We start from the raw sequence: 22,987 nt of genomic DNA on the forward strand, positions 1-22,987 counted from the left end.
TGCCATGGCCAGGCACTTCAACCTCCAAAACATTATTTAAATATTATAAATATGATACCTGTACAGAGCTGAATCCCAGCAGCAGAGCTCAAAGGAAGCAGATGACTTGATGGGTTGGTTTGTTTGCTTCACTCAAGTGCCAGCAGAAGGTAATGCTGAAGGGCATGGGTCAAAAATACCTCAACTGTACAGAACAGGAGAGACTTAGCTTCAGGCACAGCCTGCATTATTTAGTGTACGAAGAACTTTTAGTGACAGCTTGAAGCAAAAACCTGTAGAAGATGGCTGGCAAGCTTTCTAATTAATACCACAGGTTTCATACCTTTAAAATGTAATCAGGCACATCCTAAATGTCAGAAAACAAGAAAAATCCATCTGCTGAAACCTCTTATTTCTAGTCTGTAAATGCAACTTAAGAAGATCCAGAATTCTTTTGTCTTGTTCAATATACTGAGAAGCACAACAAGATGTTTATTTAGACCTATTTGTAAAGCTTTGATCAAAAATGCTTTGATCTTTAAAAAAGTATTAATGGATAGAAGCACATACAACTATAAAACCTTGTACTCAGTAAAAAAATCAAGTAATGGCTCTCTGAACATTTCTGCAGGGTTGAAAAGTCATAATATACAAGATTTCTGTAGGGAAGGAAGAAATCAGGTGTTCTGATCAGTGTTCATAGAATCAGAATCATTTAGGTTGGAAAACACCTCCAAGATCATTGAGTCCAAGCTTTGACTGATCCCCACTTTGTCAACAAAATCATAGAAATAAGTCCAGTCGTTTCTTAAACTTCCAGTGATGGTGACTCCACCACTTCCCTGGGCAGCCCCTTCCAATGCTTAATGACCCTTTCAATGAAGAAATTCCTCCTGAAGTCCAACCCGAATTTCCTCTGGAAGAGCTTGAGGCCACGTCCTCTCCTCCTGTCACTTATTAACTAAAAGAAGAGGCCGACCCCCACCTGGCTACACCTTCCTTTCGGGCAGTTACAGAGAGAGGAGGTTCCCCCTGAGCCTCCTTTTCTCCAGGCTAAACACCCCCAGCTCCCTCAGCTGCTCCTCACAGGACTTGTGCTCCAGACCCTTCCCCAGCTCCGCTGCCCTTCTCTGGACACGCTCCAGCCCCTCAATGTCTTTCTGGCAGTGAGGGACCCAGAACTGAACACAGGATTGGAGGTGTGGCCTCAGCAGTGCCGAGTACAGGGGGACGGTCACTGCCCTGGTCCTGCTGGCCACACCACTGCTGATCCAGGCCAGGATGCCACTGGCCTTCTTGGCCACCTGGGCACAGCTGGATCATGTTCAGCTGCTGTCAACCAGCACCCCCGGGTCCTTTTCCACTGTTCATGGTGTCTGTGTAACCCAGAGCAAATGACAGTATCAAAATGGACACTAAATGCCATTTTATGAACTGGGCTTATAGCTGGAAGTTCTCATTTTTTTTGAACTTCAGACAATCATATAATGATCACAGGACTTTCAGACTCTTATTGCAGACACAATCAGCCAATCATTCTCTGTTGTGTAGTCCATTTATCATGGCCAGAAAGTTCTGGGAATTTTTTCTGTGAGCTAGAGAACTTTAAGAAACACAATTTGAAAATGTTTTTAACCTTTGTTATCTATTCCCAAAAGGTATCTTTTCTTCCTTTTTGATTATGCCTTTGAGACAAATATAATGCACTTCAGACTAATCTGCCATGTTTATGGGACATGGTGACCTGTCAGCCACTTAAGGATTGAGTAAAAGGCAGATGTAGGCAGATCCATGCATTCCTAAGGCAAACATACTGCCTGCTCTGTCCTCTAATTTCAGAATTAGGGTCGTGAGGAGTAATTTTTAGTGTGGGAAGTTTCTGTTATCAGTTTAATCTAAACAGTAACCAGTAGATGGTCTGCTTTCTCAGCGGTAAATCATGTGGCAATACTTAAATTCCAAAAGAATGCATGGAAGTACTGTTGTTACATGAAAGTGGAATGGATGAAATGGACTTCTTTACTGAGCATCACATTTACTAAATGCAAACACAAAATAAAGAAAATAAAACTTCAGGATGTAGAAATAAAGAATTTTGTGCTATTTATTAAAACATAATTGCTTTAAGGATCACAGTTAAAAGTCAGACTGTATTGAATACAAAAGACATTGCTTGCCTGAGCAGTTAGAGATGACAAACCTAGTCAACTAGCACAAAAGTTTGTCTATACCACTTTTCTAGGGTCACATATTTGCACCAGCTCTAGTGGGTTTTGTACTACTATGTGGGGAATACAAAAAGTATTTTTATTCCCAGCTGTAAGGTAGCTTCTTCTTGGTTGGCTTTAGGAAATTTTGACCTATAAGGACACCCTTAGACATACCTGTACTTGTCAGTTGTCCACAAATTTTTCAAGAACCAAGATGTAATTTTTACCAATTAGCAACATCACTTACCCTTTTAGTGAGGGACACCCTGATTTAGCTGGGGATACTGAACTTACATCCCAGGGGCCTTGTTTCATGTGACAAGGATATGTCTGTACAGACCAAGCTACACACCACCAGCAGGACGCAGGCACACAGTGGGGGCATCTAACAAGTCATGGGCAAAAGCAAAAGCGTAGGGCCACAAGTACCCAAACAAGACTCACCATTTCCTACATTTACGTATCATTTCTAGCAACTGGCAAAATTTAGCGTATTTTAATGGACTCATAAATTCTTCTTAAGGTTTATCTGTTCGTCTGTTGTTTGAATATATCTACAATTTGCTGCCTTATATGCATGAATTCCTTCATAACCATATCATAGGAACAAACAACACTACATTATAATTTTTCAGTTGAATATTCATTTCTATGGTAAAACATATCATTCTTCTTGAAGGTATAAAGCTAATTTAGTCCAATTCCTTTTTGCAGTTACCTCAATTATAATGGTATGCTTTTAAAATACAAAATATGTAGCTCCACTAAATTATACTGAAATGAGTCTGATGTGTATCAAAATGTTTGCAGTCATATTTTCCACTTCTTTTTGCATCTAACGTCACTATAATTTGATGCTAATGGCTGATTTTGTGTTCAGCATTGGAATTCAAAACATTAAGATTATTAAGAGTTGCAGTCAGTGAAAACATCTCTATTTAAAGCTTCTGAAATACAGAATGTAAGAGTTGATGAATTTAAGATTACAGCTAAGTGATTTAGCTTTAGTAAGTGCTGAACTTTTAAGGAAAAATAACACAAACCAAAGCTTAGTGGATTTGCATACACATTACTTCTGGTATAATACACACTGTAATTTTCCTAGACTTTCTGATTTTTGAAGAAGAGCTCCACCAAATGCTGCAGAAAACAGTATGCTGGACTTAGAGTTTCAATGCAACATGACACAGATGAGATTATGAATGTATTCTCTATGCCTAGCACTTTAGTTACTCATTATGGCATTGCAGTAATAAAAAATGAAATATCTGTAAGAAAATGTGGGCAATATTTATTTTAATTCCTCCAAAATCTTATATTATGCACATGCCCACATGTACCCACGCACACAATATACTAAAGTAAAAATTTTGCACCATGTCATACCAGAAATTCAAGAGCATGCAATGTGTAAGAAAAATGTATAACTGTTGTTAGAAATCTGGAAAGTCTATTCATTGTCATTCATATGTATATCTAAAAAGCAGCTTAGACAAGTTTACAAAACATTTCTTATGACTGTTGTGATTTTTGCAATTAAGGAATCAGGAGCTCACAATATGTACATCAAGCTTGAATGGCTTTTGTATGTCACAGGTATAAAGCAGTCGGCAGGGTAAGTATGTCAAATATGCTGAAGTCCTGACATTGCAAAATCTTGACCAAAATAAACAAACAAAAAATGACGCAGATATCATCTCTATGATAAGAGAAAAGACATTTCACTTCTTATGAAAGAGAAGAGGTTTCACCATCCCTGCTAGAATCTTCGGTAGCTGGGCAGCAATCACCTCTGACATCATCTCAGGGAATTCAACGCTCAGTGCACGGGACTGGAGAAATGTGTTCAGACAGAAGAGATGGAGCTGTTTCACCAGCTGGATTTAATAAAATATAAACATGATCAATCAGGCTAACAGTAATGCAGCCACAGAAACATGCTGTCAATCATTTATCTCATACATTCATCAGCTGACATCATTCTATACCTGTCATTTCTTGAATCAATAATGAGGGTACTTGTCATTCCCTATTAATGACAAAAATCATACACATAGCTATGGCATGTTATATAAAACCACTGCTTCACTAATATTACCAAGCAGTATCACCCTCACTCATGACATATGCGATGAACAATGGCAACTGCTTCGCAAGCATTCAACATTTCATTTTATTCTCACACTCAAGGCAAGAGTCAGTGCTTTGGCCACTACATGCTATTTAAACAGTGCTCTGAGGGACAGCATTTACTGCTTACCTGTGAGCTTGGACATGGTTTTCATTATGATCATATCCCTGTATGCTGCAAACATTGAACTCCACAGACTCTCATTCCTTGAAAGCAACTGCTCAACATGTGACTTTTACATCTCTTCTAGCCCCTCTGAGAGGTTCCAATTTTTATTTCAGACCAGTGACCATTATGTTGTCAAATATTGTACTCTTTCTGCTACCCTAGGCTTTAACATCACAGAATCTCTCCAGTCTGATGATTTTTCTTTTCCTTGTATCTCCCATCACTTTACCAGCCTGACCTGAAACAGGACTTGAACGAAGATACTCTATGGACCAAATATCACTTTGCTATTTTGCAGCAAGCCTCTCCCTCTTTCTCTCCCTCACAGATTATTTTACTGTATGCATTTGAAATGAAGAGATTGATTTAAAATAAAATGCAGATTTGCTGAGTTCTGAAGAATATAAAGATGCAAAGATCCTGTCCACCTTGAACTCCCTGCAAGCTCCTCACAACCAACATCAAGCTCAAAAGTGCTTGGTATCTAGAATTCTAAAAGATTACTCAATTCCCAAACATAGACAGATACTGAAAAAGTGGTAGAGAATATACACATAAAACCAGTTGAACTAAGGTTGCAAAGCCAATCTTGGTTGCCTTTCAGTAATTCTTAGCTAAGTAATCTGACTTTGCAACTTGAATTGCCTATTCCTCACATTATTTTCCCGAACAAATACACACGTGCTCACACACACCTACATACCACCCCTACCAAAGCCCACAGCTCTACTGGTTATGTTACACAAAAATGAAACAAAATGGTAGCACTCTAATGCATGTTTCACAAATACTTCCATATTGTATGCCATAAAATATGTGCACAATACATACACAGATGCTGAATATATAGCCATATATTCACACAAATATATACAATAAAGGAAAAATATGTTGTTGTTTTCTTCTGCTGTTTAGCAACGCTGACTACTCCCTTCCATAAAATTAATTTTAAGAAATACCAGTTCCTTCTTACATAAAAAGCAAAACACACTAACACACAAACTTACATCATGCATGGAATCCATCAGTTTTGTAAGTTGATAGAAACGCTGTGAGTTGGCCACAACGCCTTTCTGGCGCAAACCAATTGCCTTCACCAGTTCTCTGATGTAACTGGTTCTCATCTCATCAAATTGGCTTTGACTTCTTAGACCTTCCAAAGGAACTAAAAACAAATAACAGTTGGGCTACAATTTACTCTGAAGGCAATGAAAAAAATTTAAAGTAAAGGAAAAATTTAAAGTATTTCATGCTGTACAGTGCAATGCATTATTATGTGCCAGGTACTTCTTCCCATTCAAGAGTTACTCCAGAAAGAGTGACACAATTAGTTAAAAGGATATACCAGGAACAATCAGCTCATTTTGCTAATTGCCTAGGTCTAGAAATATCCCTAAGCTTCAGTTATAGGTGTTTGCTGGGAAAAAAAATTATACCTAAAAGAACCACTCCTGCCTTTGAGGAAATACGTTATGGACTGACTTATGTGTACACTGCTGAGGGTCTGCCTTCTTCACAGCAAATTTATGGTAGAGAGATCTAGCTGGAGTGCTTCAAAATGGAGTCAAAGAATGAACTAACAACTCTAAAGTAGTGCAGACAGTAAAGCTGCCAGGGCTCAGGCCTCCTGTTTGAACCTCCTTCTCTTAGCAGAACAGATCAGAGTCTTAAAGGTGAACAGCTTTTTAGAAAAATTAGCAAGGAGGAGAAATTGAAGTTGAACTCCCTCTTCTCTAAAAGGTCAGGTGTGACGATCAAAATGAGGACATGGAGAGAACATCAAGAAATGAACCTGTAAGTGGCTGCTAATGATAAGATAGTGTCATGGGAAAAGAATACCTTAATTTTCAAAGCCTGTATGGTTTTGGACATTTCTTAACAGCAGCTTTATAGAGAACTAAGGAATGTTTTCATATAAAGTGACTCTCATGGAGTTTAGGGTTAGATGACTTACATCTCTAAACCAGCAATTAAGTCTTTATACTTCCCCTGCAAATTAATTTAAAAGGTATTTTCCATCAATGAATGGCCTGTTTCCTCTGCAAAAGTCTGCAAAAAGACAGTCACATTCCTGCCTAAAAACAAAAAGTTCCTCTAAGCTATCCATTTGAGTGAAAACTTACATGGACAAATACAATTTAAGCAGCTGTTCCCTTCCCCTGATCATATGTAAAGAATGAGGATGCTTTTATTCAGTGGCACGAACTGAGCAGAAATCTTATGCAACAAGATTTAGAAATTCCTTTAAATCAGAAGTCTGGAAAGCATTACATTTAAGCCTCAGCCAACTCAAAGAAAAAACTGTAAAATCAAATATAATGTTACAACTTAGGCTGGGGGTGCATTCAGAATTAGAAATGTGTTGAGACTGACAGTTTAATACAAATTACTGTTTCTTTGCAATTACCTAAAAAAGTCAAAACCAGTTCATCTAAATAATAAAATGAACGGAAGACACAGTGAGAAACTAAAGGATTAGACTTGATTTACTGTTAGTATACAAAAGCCTGAAATGGCTGTACTTTCACATTTGAAGAGGATTAAGATGAATATCATGACTAAAATAAAATTAATCTTAAAAAAAACCACTTTAGAACAACAATGAAGTTATATGGCTTTTTGAAAATACTTTCATGGAATTATATTTATACAGTACCAAATGTTTACTAAATGTCTCAGCAACAACTGTTAGGTGTGTTCCTTTTCCCAAAGATCTGACAAATTGTTTTTTCCTATAAGACAATAAATGCAGGAGAGAACAAAAAGCAAAATTTATCAGAACAGGTAGAAATACTTTCTTTTTTTTAAAGTAATTTCTTGCATATGCATAAACACGTCATCTTAAAAAAATAGTTTCTGAGTGCAGCGCAGTTGATAAACAGCAACTTGATGAATTCTGTTAAATTGATGCACTCAGAAATGAGAAGGATTGGACCAACAATTGTCATGCTTTTCTGAATTTGATATGAACTTTCTGGAACAGAGATAGCTGAAATACCACAAATTTATCTAAATTTAACTGAAATTCCAGATGATAGACAAGGGAGTTTATTTATGATGAAAACAAGATGGAAAACATATAAAATAGGAATACATACACATTCTAACAAAGAAACTGGAGTTATATCAGAGAGGAATTTTTATCTACATTACTGCTTTCAGCAGAGTGTATGGTATTTTGCTATTCTTTTAGTAATTTCTATGTTCATATGAGCTAAATTTAATATTTTTAAACTTATTCTCTGCTGAGACCAGTTTCTTTTTAAAGAATGGGTTTATGCAAATACCAGCCAAGTACAGATTGAGAGGGACTAAATTTAATTCCTTATCAATTACTTAAACTTTGTAAAACCAAGAAGCAGGTTATGCAGAATTTGCACATCTCTCCTCTGACTCCGTCGTGTGCTGAGAACCAAACTTTTACATACTTTCAACTATATTTTTCAGAAGTGCTAATTCTCATTTCTAACAGCATCTGTATAATTTTAAAACTTTTTATTTGGGGATTCATAACTAAAAATTATGGCCTCAGAAGATGTAAATTTTGGTATTTCAAAGAAGGTTTTGGAAGATAAGTTCATCAGCTACCACATTTCCTATGTAAAGTGGAACGCAGCTGCATGCTGCATTCTTTAAAAGATGCGTGTGATTAAAAGTGACCACGGATTTTGTTTCCAGAGAAACAAACCAAAGAAAAACATTTCCATTTGTTTATATCTGTGCTAAACTTCACCTATTTATAACTATAAAAAGTTGAATAAATGCTAGTATTGTTTGTCATGCCCACTTCCCTAATTCTTTTGAGCAAACGCGCTTTAAGATCTTGGTCAAGATAAAGCCCTCAGTCCTGATAATTTATTAAATATTTTTAAATACATTCTAATACTTTTTAGGTTGTTTTGGTTCAGTTGGGGATTTTTAAATCTGTGTAGAGTCACTTGAACTGATGTTTCCAGGCAGAAATACTGCACAGTTGTTTTGAAATAGCCATATGTCAAAAGGGATCCAACATTTCCCTCATGTCTTTATACACAATAAAACCAACAATGAATCACAAATTCTTTGTTCTTTATAAACATTTGAAAAAAATATTTTTAAGACTTGGAATATTAACATTCATCCTAGGACACTTCCATTTGTTAAGCCAGAAAGCTTAGTGATTGTCAAGTTAAACAGCACGGCTTAAAACTCTTTTAGTAGTGATGTGTTACAAAGAAATAAAAGAACCTACTTGTGTTGAGAAGTAACAGCGCTTTCATACATAGGAACTCTTCTTGACTAACTTGAAGTCTGACAAATTCCTGTGGGAGTTGCCACATGGATAGACACAGGGAATAGAATGATGATTCTTTCATCCTCTGTCTTACACCCAGAAAAGGTAAAAAAAATAAATTAAAAAACATGAAAACAGAGACAAAGAATGACTCCAGTCCTAACTGCTTGAAAGAAAGGTCTTGTTAGCAGTTTAATTATCACATTACAAAATTAAAAATGAGACTATACACATATACAATTTTCTGATTTTTTTATTTCAATGCTAGTCTTTTTAATTGTAATGAATGTGCTATTATTTTGAATGTTTAATCTGTTACTGGTGCCCAGAAAAAAACCAAAACTTGGAGAATATCAAAACTTAATGCTAATCACCAAAAGTGCTGGGAGTTTATTAATTAAAAATACCCAAATGATAAAAATATGCAAATGATAAAAATACCCAAATCATAAAAATACAAAAAAATACTATTTTATTTTAGATGTTGATAGATTCTTGCATCTCTGTAAAGATTTCAAAGCGTAGAACTGAAGACAAACCTGAAAGTCTATGGAAAACTTGCTCTCAGCTTCGGCAAAAACCTCTTCAACAAAATACTTTGTAGCAACCCTAGCCTGGTACTTCTAGTAGCAATGATATTATTTTGTAGCATGCCATGACACTAAAGAAACAGTTAAAAATGTTACATGCCAAGTAAACAGAGACATTAATACAACCTCTCCTAAACTCCCACAGAAGTAACAGAACAAATCACACAGGAAATACATAAAACTGCAGGGTTTTTTGCAGCACTTCAATACTGCTTTTCTCTTTGTGATATTGGTATACTGAGTATATATTATTGCATATATTTATTAGGAGAGTATTTTCAACTGAAATGACTGCAACAATAGCATTACAAAGTTTCTAATCTAGACTGAATTCACTCCACATTAACCTGATGATCCAGTAACTTGGACTAATTTTAAAAGGTTGCATCCCAATCCTGATGAATTAGGTACAACAACAACGGGAAGATTAAGTTTTCCTCCCCCACCTGCTACGGGGTTCAGATCAGCCTTATAACCTGACTGCAGATAGTAACCTCAGCAATCAAAACAGAAGATATTTTCCATTAAAAAGAGACTTTTTTCAATGCATTAATTTTGTTGTTGTTGTTGTTATTTAAAGCACTACTGTTATCTTGAATGAAAATTATTTCACTGTTGTTCAATATCTGATATCTTGTACCAGCTTTTAAATGACATAAACATAGAAATTTAATGTATTAGACCTGAATGGGCTTGTTTCTACATCTACTTTAAACCTTCCTTTCTAATAGTTTCTGGTAGCATCTTTTCCTAATTATTATGTATGAAGAGCAATAGCAGCTTTCAGGGTTAGCAGCTTAAATGCTGTTCTTACCCACATTTTTAGACACTGCAAAATGCAAGCAACAGGAAGTCTTTGTAGGGTGTTAACACTATGAAATCTTTGTCAAACTAACACTCCCGGCTTTCTTGGTCTGAAATTGATGCTACGAAACACGTCCTTCCTGAGAAGAATAACAACTCCGTTCACTATATGACAGCTTGGCTGTGACACAAGCTTTGGATTGTGGTTCCATGGTAATTATGAAACAACTATGGTGTGTGATGACCCTGCAGAAGGAATTTCCATTATCTCTTTCTACCTCTAGGCACACACTCCTGTGATTCTGGCATTAGTGCCTGAACTCCTATGTGGTGAGTCATGTCAGGGATCACCACCACCTGCTAATGAATGGCTTTTTCTGGGGTAATTCTCAGGCATATAAAGTCCTTATGTGTTAGACAGTGCAGCCAGAGAGTGTTTGGTCCAGCTTAGCTAAAGTCATGGGGATGCATGACCAGGACAGTTAACTTTTTTGGCAGTGTTCAGCAGTTACATTTGCTTAAAGCGAACATGAAAGTACAAGCTTACATATCATTGTAGACAACAAAGTTGTTTACATTTTACTGATCTAAAAGCTAACTTATTTCCCAATAAATTGTTGCAGCTACAATTCAGTGCATCAGTCACCTTTTATATCTCTTTGTTTATAACATCTCTAGTATGACCCTGAGGACATGTTCTATAACCAAGAGAGGAATATGTTGTCAGCAACCAGTGTAGATGTTCTTGAGCTGACAATAAGAAGCTGTTTCTGGTGGATTATAATCTGGGTTCATAAATCGCAACCCTATTCTAAAGCAAAGTACTTAAGGTCCTCTTCACAAGGTGCCAGGAGTGGTCCACAAGTGGCGTGATACTCTAAGACATGACATTACTGCATAAACCCATCTCAATCTACGTTTCTTCTGAATGTAACCATAAAATGTATCAGACTATGCTGGGACAACAAGACAGTCAGAAGTTCTTTCAATCTCATCACTTCTAAGTATTTCAATTTGTACAGCACAACTAAGACAAATGGGAGAAGAGAGAATTCATTACTCAACAACCTCACAGTGATTTACAATCATCTGGAAAAGGTCAGGAGCAATAGGGCCAGCTCTACTGAATATCTTCTATAAGAATTTCACTGGGAAGATCTTGCATGTCTATATATTTTAAAATCAGGTGTCTAAATCTTCTGCAAATCCACCTCTCAATCCTTAAACAGTATGTCTTAAAAAACACCTGTTTTACTTTCAACTTGCATCATAGCAGTTCTTTTAGTATTTTAAGAAAAAAAATAACTAAGAAAAATGTATTAAGGAAAGATAAATATAGGGATTAAACTACATTTTACTGTTACTGGCAATCTCCCTATAACCAAAGAATATAAAATTCCAAGTCTGAGAATATTAATTTGCAGATCTGGAAAACTGACAAAGACTGAAATGATGGTTATCTAAATTAAACAGCATAGTGAAGGAAAATCCAAGCCAAAAAGCCCCTTCCCCTCCCCAGCAGAAAAGCGCAGTCTCATGTAATTTTTCCTTGATATTGAAATTCCTTCTTGGTGAAATTTTTTTTACCATTTTCTAACAACAAATGCACTTTTCTAACAAGAAATGCACTTTAGATAATCATTTTTATCAAAAAGTGTCACAAATGAGAACGTAGGTTATATGCAAACTATTTGTGAAAACCACCCAAAAAAAAAAAAAAAAAAAAAAAACCAAAACCAAAAAATCACAGTTCCATTTAGTAAACATTAATTTGAGTCCAGTTCAGATGAAGTAAATCTTCTGACATCATTATTATTTTATTTACTATTATGATTTTTCCCTTAGATAATTAAAATACTATTTGAACTGCTTTTGCTAGAGAGTGTACACAGAATAGTTGGGGTTCCCACAAAACCCTTCCCAAAGTTACTGAACTTTGATATGGTCAGAGGATTTTGCAGTTAATTTTGAAACAGAACAAGTAGTGAATGAAATCTTGACCTCAGTGGAGTCACATTACCATTGGCACATAAAAGTTCAAAACGTTATTCATATAATACAAGAGCATTCTACTTACTCATTTAGGATTAGATCTGGTGCAAAATACAACATCTGACCACTGACATGTTTGTATGATCTCCACCCCATTGCAAAAACCATTAGACTCATCCAGGAATACTGGATAAGGGTTATCTGATCATCGATGTGCAAATTCCGAAAACCTGGAAATGAAATTAAAGATACAATATTTCATCATTCTCATTTAGACAGCAGCTAAGTAGGTATTTTGAGATTACAAATCTGAGCTACCAAACTGAGAACACCTAGAAAAACAAGAGGTTTTGGGGATGTAGCTCTCAGATATTTAGGTAATAACTGCCTGTCTCACTTTGATAGTTAACCTCTTGTCTTTTTGTTCTCATCCAGTATTTTGAAATGTTAAAACCAAAATTTATTTTTGCAAAAATGACTGTTTCAAAGAATAGGGATGCATCTCATTTTCCTTTGGTAAAAATATGACAGTTTGTAACATGATCACTGTAATCAACTCTCATTTAATATCGATAGCTTGAACATCACTCTTCTTAACACGAGATGCAGCTGTCATACAAAAACATCCTTATATAAATACCTTTTTTGCATTCAGCTAAAGAGAATCATATTCAGTTGTGTGCTTGTGTTTGATAACTTTCGCTGTTTGATAAATTTAAAGATTGCCACAAATTATCTGAGTCAAACTGACAGCTTTCTGCCACTGAAAGCAGTGCTCCTGTTCTACATCACGAGGTCCTGTTACCTCCTTCAAGCAAACTTTGGCACTCATGCTACTCTTCAGTGAACTGGTTCAGTTCATGAAGACATCAGAAAACTACAGAGGGTTAAAAAAAAAGGTTTCTTCTCATTTAGTGAGATGAATCAATTCACCCAAGAGGTCTGGTAAGTGCCAACTGCAATGGGAAGAACAATGATAGAGACTATTGCTTCCTGCAGCAGCGAAGTGTCACACTGAGCTCACATTAAACTGTATTTTCCAGGCTTTCTGCTCAGTATATTGATTTCTATATATCCCAGGGTGACCAGGTTGATCTCTATCACCATAGAGCACCCATACTTACATCACATGGATTTCTTTTTTAATCCAGTCATGGATCTTCATAAATTTAGTTACTTCTCATTAGCAGTGTTTGTGAGCTGCTTAGTTCTAATTGCTACTATTTGTTAAAATTTTTCTTTGTTACTTTCAAGACATCATTCTAGTAATAATAAGAATAAATCAGAAGCAGAAATACAACCTTTTTTATATCTGAGAGAACCAGCATCTCACTGCCACATTAATAAATGAATAAATAATAGAGTAAGAGGGGTTGGGGTAGAAAGGCTTCTATAACAATCACATATAGGAACTCTCTGAGCTCCTGTGGTTTCCTGGAGTAAATATAAATATTTGAATGGATTCCTTCAAATGTGCCTCCCTATTAAAATGCATTTGATTAGTTACATTATCTGATAAGTGGAAGCTTAATAATTTTGGAATTTGTAAAGAATTAATTAACAGGCAGTCAATAATATTCTCTTTAGACTGCTTCTCCAATGAAATATTTGTTTAACTACAATTCACTACTTATAAGAAATGGTATTACCTGGTAGCAATTTAGACCACTTGACTACACAAAGAAGTTGCCTCTCACAAAGATGATTCAGACTGGTCAGCAAGGAACTTGGTGTTTCAGGTTTTGTATTGTCATAACCAGCATAGACAACTTCTGGCTCAATGCCTCGTAAAACACTTATCATTGGAGGAAGAAACTGTATTTCTTGATTTGGAGAAAAGGACAGCCTCTGGGTTAGAGACTGGCTCTCATCTTGAAGAGTTGCTGGCTGCTGGAGTGCAACATCTAACGTTCTCACAACCTTAATTTTGTTAAACTTTTTCAATTTTCGACCTGAAAAAGGAAATTGTTGATCTGTTAAAAAGAATTAACCAGTAACACTAATATTTCCCACTAGTGTTGGATTACACTCTTAATCTATACAAGGAAACTAGAACTGTCTTCAAAATAAGTTTTCTATTTTTTGACTATTTATGTAATTGAGAAATAATCATGGAAAATTCCTAAGAGCTTCTCCCTCTGTATCATACTCCCTTCACTAAGGAATGAACAGCACCCACCCATTAAAATTACTGTCACGAATTCTAGGTTACAGTAACCTCATAAAGTGTTTTCTGGTTCAATTCCCACTGTTCTGTCATACACCAACAGCTGAGCCAGCTGGCTCTACAATTCAGTTTCTATTTAATGTCAATTAAGTATGCTGCTTCTTTTACTCTCTAATACCCCAAACCAAAAATTTTAGTAATTAATTACTACACAATTAATTACTACACACAGAAACTCCTTTCCTCCAGTTCCCTAAAAGCATTTCATCTCATGTCTGAACCCTGTTTTGATGGCCAGGGGATGAGTGAAAGACCCACAAATACTGTAAAACCAGATGTCAACACTTAGAAAACACTTCACTTTCTAAAGCATAATTTCCCTTTCTCAGAATTTGCAATTGTTATTTCCATACTGCAGTGGTATGAACAACACTGACTAAAACAAATTAATAGCTGAACTGCTTTCCCAAAATAAGCACAGATACTTGTGGTATGGCTACGGAAATATATACAGCTCTAGGTAGCAACTCTTCAAATTTCTTTCATGGAAACACTCTGGCAGTGCACCCTATAGACACAGAAAACCAAACCTTCAGAGGCTCAAAGACAATGACCCTCAGCGACATATTACAAGTTTCAACAAAAAGGCATATCCGTGCAGAAGTGACTACATGGAATACATTTGTTTTAAATAGATCCTCAAAGGTGATGAAAACCCTTCTAGATCATTAGTTCTGCCATACAAGTTTGGCTTAGGGGAAAAAAGGGCCAAAAAATGCAATAAAGATACTGACATTTAGGGTCTGATTTACATGACAGTGGGACAGAAAGAGACATGGGGGTGGTGGCAAAAACAGTAACACTCATCATGCAGTGAGATCAGGGGTCATGTTCCCATAACTTAACCGTGGGTTTAATTAGTTTAGTGTCAAGTGCCCTAACAATCATATGCTCATTTTATCATTTGTGGTAAGAACAAAAATATTTCTGATTAGAGATTTCTTACTAAAGAACCAAACACAAAGTTACATCTTATGTTACAGCTGAACCAAGAAAAAAAAAAGCAAAACAAAAAACCACAAAAGAATAGACAATTTATTATGCCAAAAGACCTGGAGCCAATTTCTGTCATAACAAAACTATACATAGTTGTAGACATGCTGGGAATTTCCCACTAAGTATTGTGTAGGCATGAAGGAAAAGAGAAGGAACAATGCATTTGATAGTTCATAAATAATGATTTCAGGTATTTTCAGAAATAATGGCTTCAGATACTTTTACAGTTCAGAGAACAAGTAAAGAAAGAAACCAAACAGAATGCTTATCACATGGAAATGTTAGTAGTTAATAAGTACCCATGTTTCCAAGTGACTAAATGTATCAGAATTAATGTCACACTGGTTTGCAGAATTGCTTATGTGTTTACTGCTAATTACGTTGCTTAACAGCCACCAGCAGAACAAGTCCACTTGTTACCTATCTACTGGAGAGTTGACTATTAATAACTCACAGCAAACTTTCCCATCTACAATAAGGAGACCATGTCAAATTAATAAAAACTCTTAAGGACATAAGGAAAATGAGAGATTTCACAATAGCTTAGTTTTTCATTTGCTCTTTACAAAATACCCAGGTAAGTTTGTGCTGTAAGATAAATAAATGTCTCCACTTAGTTCTGTAATGGGTAAATAATACGAATCCACTCTGATAACTACTTTTCTTAATACTAAAACCTGTCTGTGCATATTTAAACAGCACACACTTTTTTTGTAACATTTTCATTACTTCATTTCAAGATAGCCAACCACTCAAGCAGTTTTTTAGTACTCACTGTTCCCCTACCCTTGATTACTCTGAATGTAATATGAACACTATGTTTACAGTGTTTGTGTTCTAAAAATAAAAAAAATAAAATCTATTTAATCTCACTATCAAGTATATTATGATTTTCTCCTTACTACCTAATTCTGTAATTTAATATTTTTGCAACTAGGTATGCAGAATCATGCTGACAATCAGACATTACTGATGGTAGACATTTTATATTAAAAGGACTGGGTTTCCAGTAGAAGTCTAACATCTCACTACCCTTCCCCTTACCCTGTAATGAGGTGAAAAGCATCGATGATGTATTATTCTTGACAGAACACTATGACCCTTACTTTAAGGTCACTATGCTCTCAGGTTTTGTGTAGAAAAACAAGCAATGCACACCTTAAGGGGGGTGTATACAACATAAAGAAACAAAGCAGCAAAGCAGAAGTAACACATCTCGGTTTTAATAAACTCTTTGATCCTACCTCAGAAAATATTACCTGGAAAATAAATTCACCCTTTTCTGCATGTAATCACTGCACTGCAGACTGAAAGCTGACTGAAACAATGAAGACCACAATAATTTATCAATACAGCTGAACGAGGAATCTGTGATAATCAGCCTGGGAAAATTACAAATTCACTCATAATAAATAAAAGAGTTGAGTACTTGTTTATTCCAGGACCTGATCCAGCTACCTGCTATCCTATTAGGTTTAAGATTAGAAAGGGGATAGATTAATGTCTCAAGTTATGAGGTTATAATACTCAAAGACAATTAACACTTTCACAGAGAATGACAAATATGGTACTATGAAAAGCATGTTTTTATTGATACTTTCCTTCTAAAGATTAAGAAAGAGGAAATAGCCCACATAGGGAAATAAATTTCTGAAGCTATTTGTTGCTAGTCTATAATTTACTTACAACAGACTTACAATTTCTTTTAAAACATTTCAGGAGTTTGAAATTGTTTTGAATTTAGGGTTGAGAAATGGAACCGTAGTCTGTGTAATAAAATATTACACTCTTACCTATATGGTTGCCACTCAGTGACATTCAATGTGTATTCTCTAAGAAGTAAGTTTAATTTAATTAATATAGTAATTTTTGGAACCTTATCATTAATATCCTGTAAAATCATAGTATTTCTCATGTTAATTAAGCAAAATAGCAGCTCCGCATTTAACTCAAGGCCAGCATTAAGAAACTAAGTATCAGAGGTAAAAGAACAAAAATATATCCATCTTAAGTTCTAAATGGCAGAAATCACAAAATGCACAAAAATTCTTGACCTATACAGGCCATAAACACAAGAAGAGATTTAAAGTACTGCCGATTCCGATTCATTTAAACTGCTCAAGGATGTCTCTAAGTATTTAATTTGTTCCAAGAATTGGAAATTTGTGTATGGACATTTCTCACAGAATCACAGAATTCCAGGATGGGAAGGACCTCAAGGACTATCCAGTCCAACCTTCCTTGGCAAAAGCACAGTCTAGACAAGATGACCCAGCACCTTGTCCAGCCGAATCTTAAAAGTGTTCAACAGTGGGGAGTCCCCCACTTCTCTTGATAGATAATGCCAATGGGTAATTTTTCTCATTGTGAAATATTTTCCTCTTGAGTCCAATTAGAATCTCCCCAGGAGTAACTTATCCCTTGCCTTTTCCATGTGACTGCTTGTAAAAAGGGAGTTTCCATCTTCTTTGCAGTCATCCTCTAAATAGTGGAACACAGTGATAAGGTGTCCCCTAGGCCTTCTTTTCTTAAGGCTGGACAAACCCAGTTAAAGAATCAGAGAACCACAGAATCATTTAGGTTGGAAAAGACCTCCAAGACCTTTGAGTCCAAACTTTGATGCATCACCACCTTGTCAACTAGAGCACCAAGTGCCACATCCAGACTGTCTTTAAACACCTCCAGGGATGGTGACTATCACCTCTCTGGGCAGCCCATTCCAAAGTTTAACAACCCTATCTGTGAAGAATTTCCTCCTGATGTCCAAGCTGAAATTCCCGTGGCACAGGTTGAGGCCATGTCCTCTCATCCTGTTGCACATTCCCTGGGAGAAGATGCCGACCCCCATCTTGCTACAGTCTCCTTTCAGGGAGTTGTAGAGAGTGAGAAGGTCCCTCCTGAACCTCCTTTTCTCCAGGCTAAACAACCCTGGGTCCCTCAGCTGCTCCTTACAGAATTTATGTTCAAGACCCTTCCCCCACTCCGTTGGCCTTCTCTGGACATGCTCCAGCACCTCAGTGTCCTTCTTGAAGTGAGGGACCCAGAACTAGAGATGACTCGAGAGGGACTCGAGATGTGGCCTCACCAGTGCCGAGTACAGAAGGACAATCACTGCCCTAATCCTGGTTGCAACGCTATTCTTGGTATAAACCAGGATGCCATTGGCCTTCTTGGCCACCTGGGCACACTGCTGGGTCATGTTTAGCCTTTCCTCATATGACAGGCTTCACAGCCCTTTGATCACTTTGGAAAATTATCCAAGCCCTGCAGGACTCCATATATGAATCATACTGAGTTGATCAGCACATCAAGTCATGAGTAGGAAACATTGCTCATGTGATACAACAAAGGAATAATAAGAAATGGCAGATGAGCAAAAGGAAGAAGGGTAGCAATAACCATAGGAAGATTGTTATGATTAACAGTCTACCTTGAGATTTTATTTGTAGTTTGAATTTTAAATCTTCATTTACTAATAGTATAATTTCACTCCAGTTTTCTTCATTTTTGGTCTACATTTGTCTTTTCTTCTTCGTTCAGTATTAAGCACTCAATTTCAGCCTGCATAAAACAATTAGCTTCCTAATCTCCCCAGAACTCTTGACATCACTAAGAGCACCTGAAATAGTACACTTAACCTGAGGCAGCTGACAAAAAAAAATAGAGATGCCACAGTCACAGCTCCACTCAATATTTCCTTTTTTCCATTGCCCAGCTGTTCTCTTCTACTTTCTATTTGCTGACAGATTACTTCTTTCCAGAAGATGGTGTAGGTGGGGATATCAGTGCAGAGATCTCATGAGATGCCATGTCCCTCTAAGAACTAGAGAAACTAGACTGCACTGACTTCTCAAATAATGGGAGAGAGCTTTGATTACGTATACTTAGGAGAAGACTAAGCAACACAACAAACTAGCTAGATAAAACAATCTAGCGTTAAATATAAAGAGAATATTTACGCTTGCTTTGTAATAGCTGAGAAAAAAGGTGATCGAAAAAGGTGATGAGAAAGATGAAGATTTTACTCTATTCATACCTGACAGTAATAAAGTAAAAGTCAGAGCACCTTCATCCTCAGGTTTTGTAGGAGGACATAAGATCTTGATAAGAGGATACACTAATGAGGACCTACTATCTCATCAATATGGCTGCTAAAAGTGTCCAAATTTTCCTGTTTCTAGTACCTACACCCAGAGAAAAATGTATATATTAAACAACCCTATTAAAAAACTAGCATCCATAAATGCACACAAAATGTAGAATGGAGTCAAGCCTGCTGGCGACTTTTCCTATGTAGCATTACTATGCAGAAACAATGCTGAAGCAAAAGGACTAGACAATGATAGTGAGCCATCTCACACTCTTCTGCTTGTTCAAACTGCTGCCTGTGATGTTGAAACACATGGGGTTTAGTTGTTGGTGTTATGCAGGGTATCATAAATGAAAATTCAGGTCAGATCATCATCAAACTCTCAGCTGTGTAAAATTCACAGCCAGGAATTAATTTTTATCTGTATTAATTTATGCCCATTAGAATTATAGAATGGTTTGGATTGGAAGGGATCTAAAGATCATCTAGTCTAAGCCCCTTGCCTTGGGCAGCTATATATTTTAAAGATCAAATTGATCAAACCTTGCATGTTCTCCCAAATTTTAAAAGGCAGGCACTACATCTTTTCCTGAGTCTTCATTCTTACTCTGTATTTTCCACAGCCTACTCTGGACCTCTGCCTCCTTGGCTTTCTCCTCTTCCAATGCTGGGCAAACAATGCTTTAGGTTCTGCCTTTGTAGTAGTACTGTTTCTCTACTGCACTGCTACTCCAGCTTTAAAACACCACTCCAATCTGAGAAGGATCCAAAGACATGTTCTCCTTTTGTCCCTCTCCCCTCAGCCCAGTGGCACCAACGTGCTTGTCAGCTCCATTTCTTTTTTTTTACTGAGAGGTGGCACTGACTGACCATGTAAGAATGACACAATGGCCGTGTGTGCAGAACACTCCAGCTCCATGGAGCTTGCATTCAGCTTACAGCAGCTGGAAACACAGAACTGTGCAAACTATAAGTCTGAAAACTATATATATGTTTTAAATTATGAATGAATGCTGATCAGCAAGATAAGGAAATGATGTACAGTATATAGTGCCAGCTCTTCCTTCAGGGATAAAAAAACAATACTTAAATGTGGGGGAGGGAACGCAGGGGAGAGGGGGAGAGAGGCAGACAGATAGACAGAGGGCTTTGATGTGCTAAAATAGATTATATGGGAAATAAAGCAGCTTTTTGTCCTTCCCTTTTAATTTTTTTTTAACTCCCTTTAGGAACATATTCTTTCTATCATTTTTATATAGCCATTTTTTATAGTGTAAGCCATGTATTTTCAAGCTTCGTGCTGATCCAAAATATGAATAAAATACAAGGAAAAATAAACATAATTCCCGCCTGTTAGCACAGCAAAACTTGCTGTGTGACTACCTGATCATACACCATTTTCTCCCTGTAGGTATTCAAATGCACAGTGCTCAATTTAATTTCATGATATGCAAAAAAAGCCCATATCTGTTAGAGAAAGAACTAATACAAAGATGGGATTTCCAAGCATCTGGTATGCAAAGTCTGTAGTATTGGTGCAACCACTGCCTGGCCCTCTCTTGTGGAACAGAAGGATACAATTTTGACATGTACTCAAAGCAATGATGGACAGCATAATAGAAAAGAGAAAGGGACCGTACTGATTCCTGATTTTAGTGTCAATTTGAATCTGCTTCTTTATTTTTTACCTAAATCAAATTATCTGATCCAAAATTATTAATAAATATACACCAAAGACATAACTCCTTTCCTTTCAAGAAAATGAGTGTAAGGGTACAGAGAGATTCCTACAGAAAGGTATTTTTGTTTCGGGGTTTTCAGACTCACTAAAGAAAAATTCTAAGAAATTATAAAACATTAGGTAATTCTTCCAAAAATAACATTTGAATGTGGTTCTTTCCTTTACATTATCAAAGTAATGTTGTTTAACCTCGACAGACTGAAGATAGTGTACTTGACTGCCTACTTTTACAAATCCACTTGAAAAACAGCTCACCTCCCAGGACCATACCAGCTTGACAGCACTTCCTCAAGCGACATGCTGGGCAGTTCTTCCTACGGATTTTATCGACTATGCAGTCATTTCTTCCAGCACATAAATAGTTGTGCTGCCCTGTAGGCAAGAGAAAAACAGGATGAATACTACATTTTCTAACATGACAAAATTATTTCTGTGTCTAAATGTTTCAAAAATAACTGAAGATTCGAAAAAGTGTACTTGAACCATAAAATGAAAACTCTTTCATTTTACTCTACCTTTTGACTAATCATGTTATTATTTGAATATAATGTTTTATTTGGCCTGTTTAAGGGTGAAACTCCCCATCATGAAATTCCAAAATAACTAGCAGGCAGCATGAACTGCTTAAATTATTGTACTTACAATATTTCTTAAGTAAATCAAGCATGAGGACAGACCATTTGTTTCTTTAAAACTTCTTTTTCTTTGAAGTTATTGATCCTGTTTTCAAAGAACATAAGTAAATTGTGCTTGGATTGATGTAGAGTTTCTGACAAAAAAACAGAATGAAGAAGTTGGGGCAGTGCAAAAAAAAAGTCCCTTAAGCAGAGTAAATGACCTCTGATGGAGAAGCAGCTCTATACTAACCCTGCAGAAATACCAGCAGACCAGGTGCAGCCAACAGAGCCAAAAAGAACAAATAGAAGGAGGCTGTAACTCTGTGGTTTAGGTTATCCTAGTTTATTGTTTAATTCTGAATGACTTTGTTAGAAAGAACCTGGCATTACTATATTGAAATGGAATCCCTTCAATGAAATTAGCTTTCAGCAAAGCAAAAGATTAAATGGAATATTGTGGATATGGACCTCCAAATATAACAGAATTCAGTACCAAACCTTTTAAATTTTCAGACTTCTAGACCTAGAAAAGAGTTAGCACTGAACCATGCGAAACAATGCATTTGTTTCTGTGCTAACATTTTAAAAGATAAATAATTTACTTTTAACCATAACATTAAAAACAACCTGTTTGTTTTTAGTGAAAGAAACCAAATTGTCTGAAATTCATTTTCATAATGATTTCTTCTTTTTTTTTAGAAAACTACAGGTAAAAAAAACAGTTGCCTCACACATTGCCTGGCAACAAAAAAGTCCTTAGTAATGTTTTAATCAGAAGAAATTCTCATTTACTTTCTCCCACTAATTCTAATCCTGGACTCCCTCTTACAGGAAACATTACCACAAGTAGACAAATGAATAAAAATCTGTCTTGCTATTGGCAGCAGACCAGTAAGCAAAACACTTATTTTGAACAATTCTTCCTTGGGATTACTTGTAGATTTTCCTCGTCTTTCTTTGCCTTTATAAGCTACAAAAAGCATTCAGTCTTTTTATAAGTGACAACAATTTTAAAACTCCATTAGTTTAATTAAAATCCATGAAGATTATCTCAGCTCTTTGGCGTTCTAGGGCTTTTATGCACACCTAATTTACGAAGGAATGCTTAAGTATAGTTAAAGTTTTGCTTGTTCTTGTCTTGTTTTGGGGTTTTTCTTTGGTTCCCTGAA

At 36.3% G+C, this 22,987-nt stretch overlaps 1 protein-coding gene across 1 annotated transcript in view; it reads right to left on the reverse strand.

The window, feature by feature from the left end:
* Positions 1 to 2,057: 2,057 nt before the first annotated feature.
* PGR (progesterone receptor) overlaps positions 2,058 to 22,987 on the reverse strand; it is a 33,847-nt gene continuing 12,917 nt past the window's right edge. Inside the window, exons 3-8 of the mRNA XM_048295517.1 lie at positions 21,457 to 21,573; positions 13,797 to 14,099; positions 12,233 to 12,377; positions 8,720 to 8,850; positions 5,496 to 5,653; positions 2,058 to 4,066 (exon numbers count right to left, since the gene is read on the reverse strand). Of these exons, the coding sequence (XP_048151474.1) occupies positions 3,911 to 4,066; positions 5,496 to 5,653; positions 8,720 to 8,850; positions 12,233 to 12,377; positions 13,797 to 14,099; positions 21,457 to 21,573 (1,010 nt within the window). The 3' untranslated portion in view covers positions 2,058 to 3,910. The remainder of the gene's footprint in view (positions 4,067 to 5,495; positions 5,654 to 8,719; positions 8,851 to 12,232; positions 12,378 to 13,796; positions 14,100 to 21,456; positions 21,574 to 22,987) is intronic.

This window comes from Corvus hawaiiensis, chromosome 2, assembly GCF_020740725.1.
Source record: "Corvus hawaiiensis isolate bCorHaw1 chromosome 2, bCorHaw1.pri.cur, whole genome shotgun sequence".
Classification (NCBI taxonomy): domain Eukaryota; kingdom Metazoa; phylum Chordata; class Aves; order Passeriformes; family Corvidae; genus Corvus; species Corvus hawaiiensis.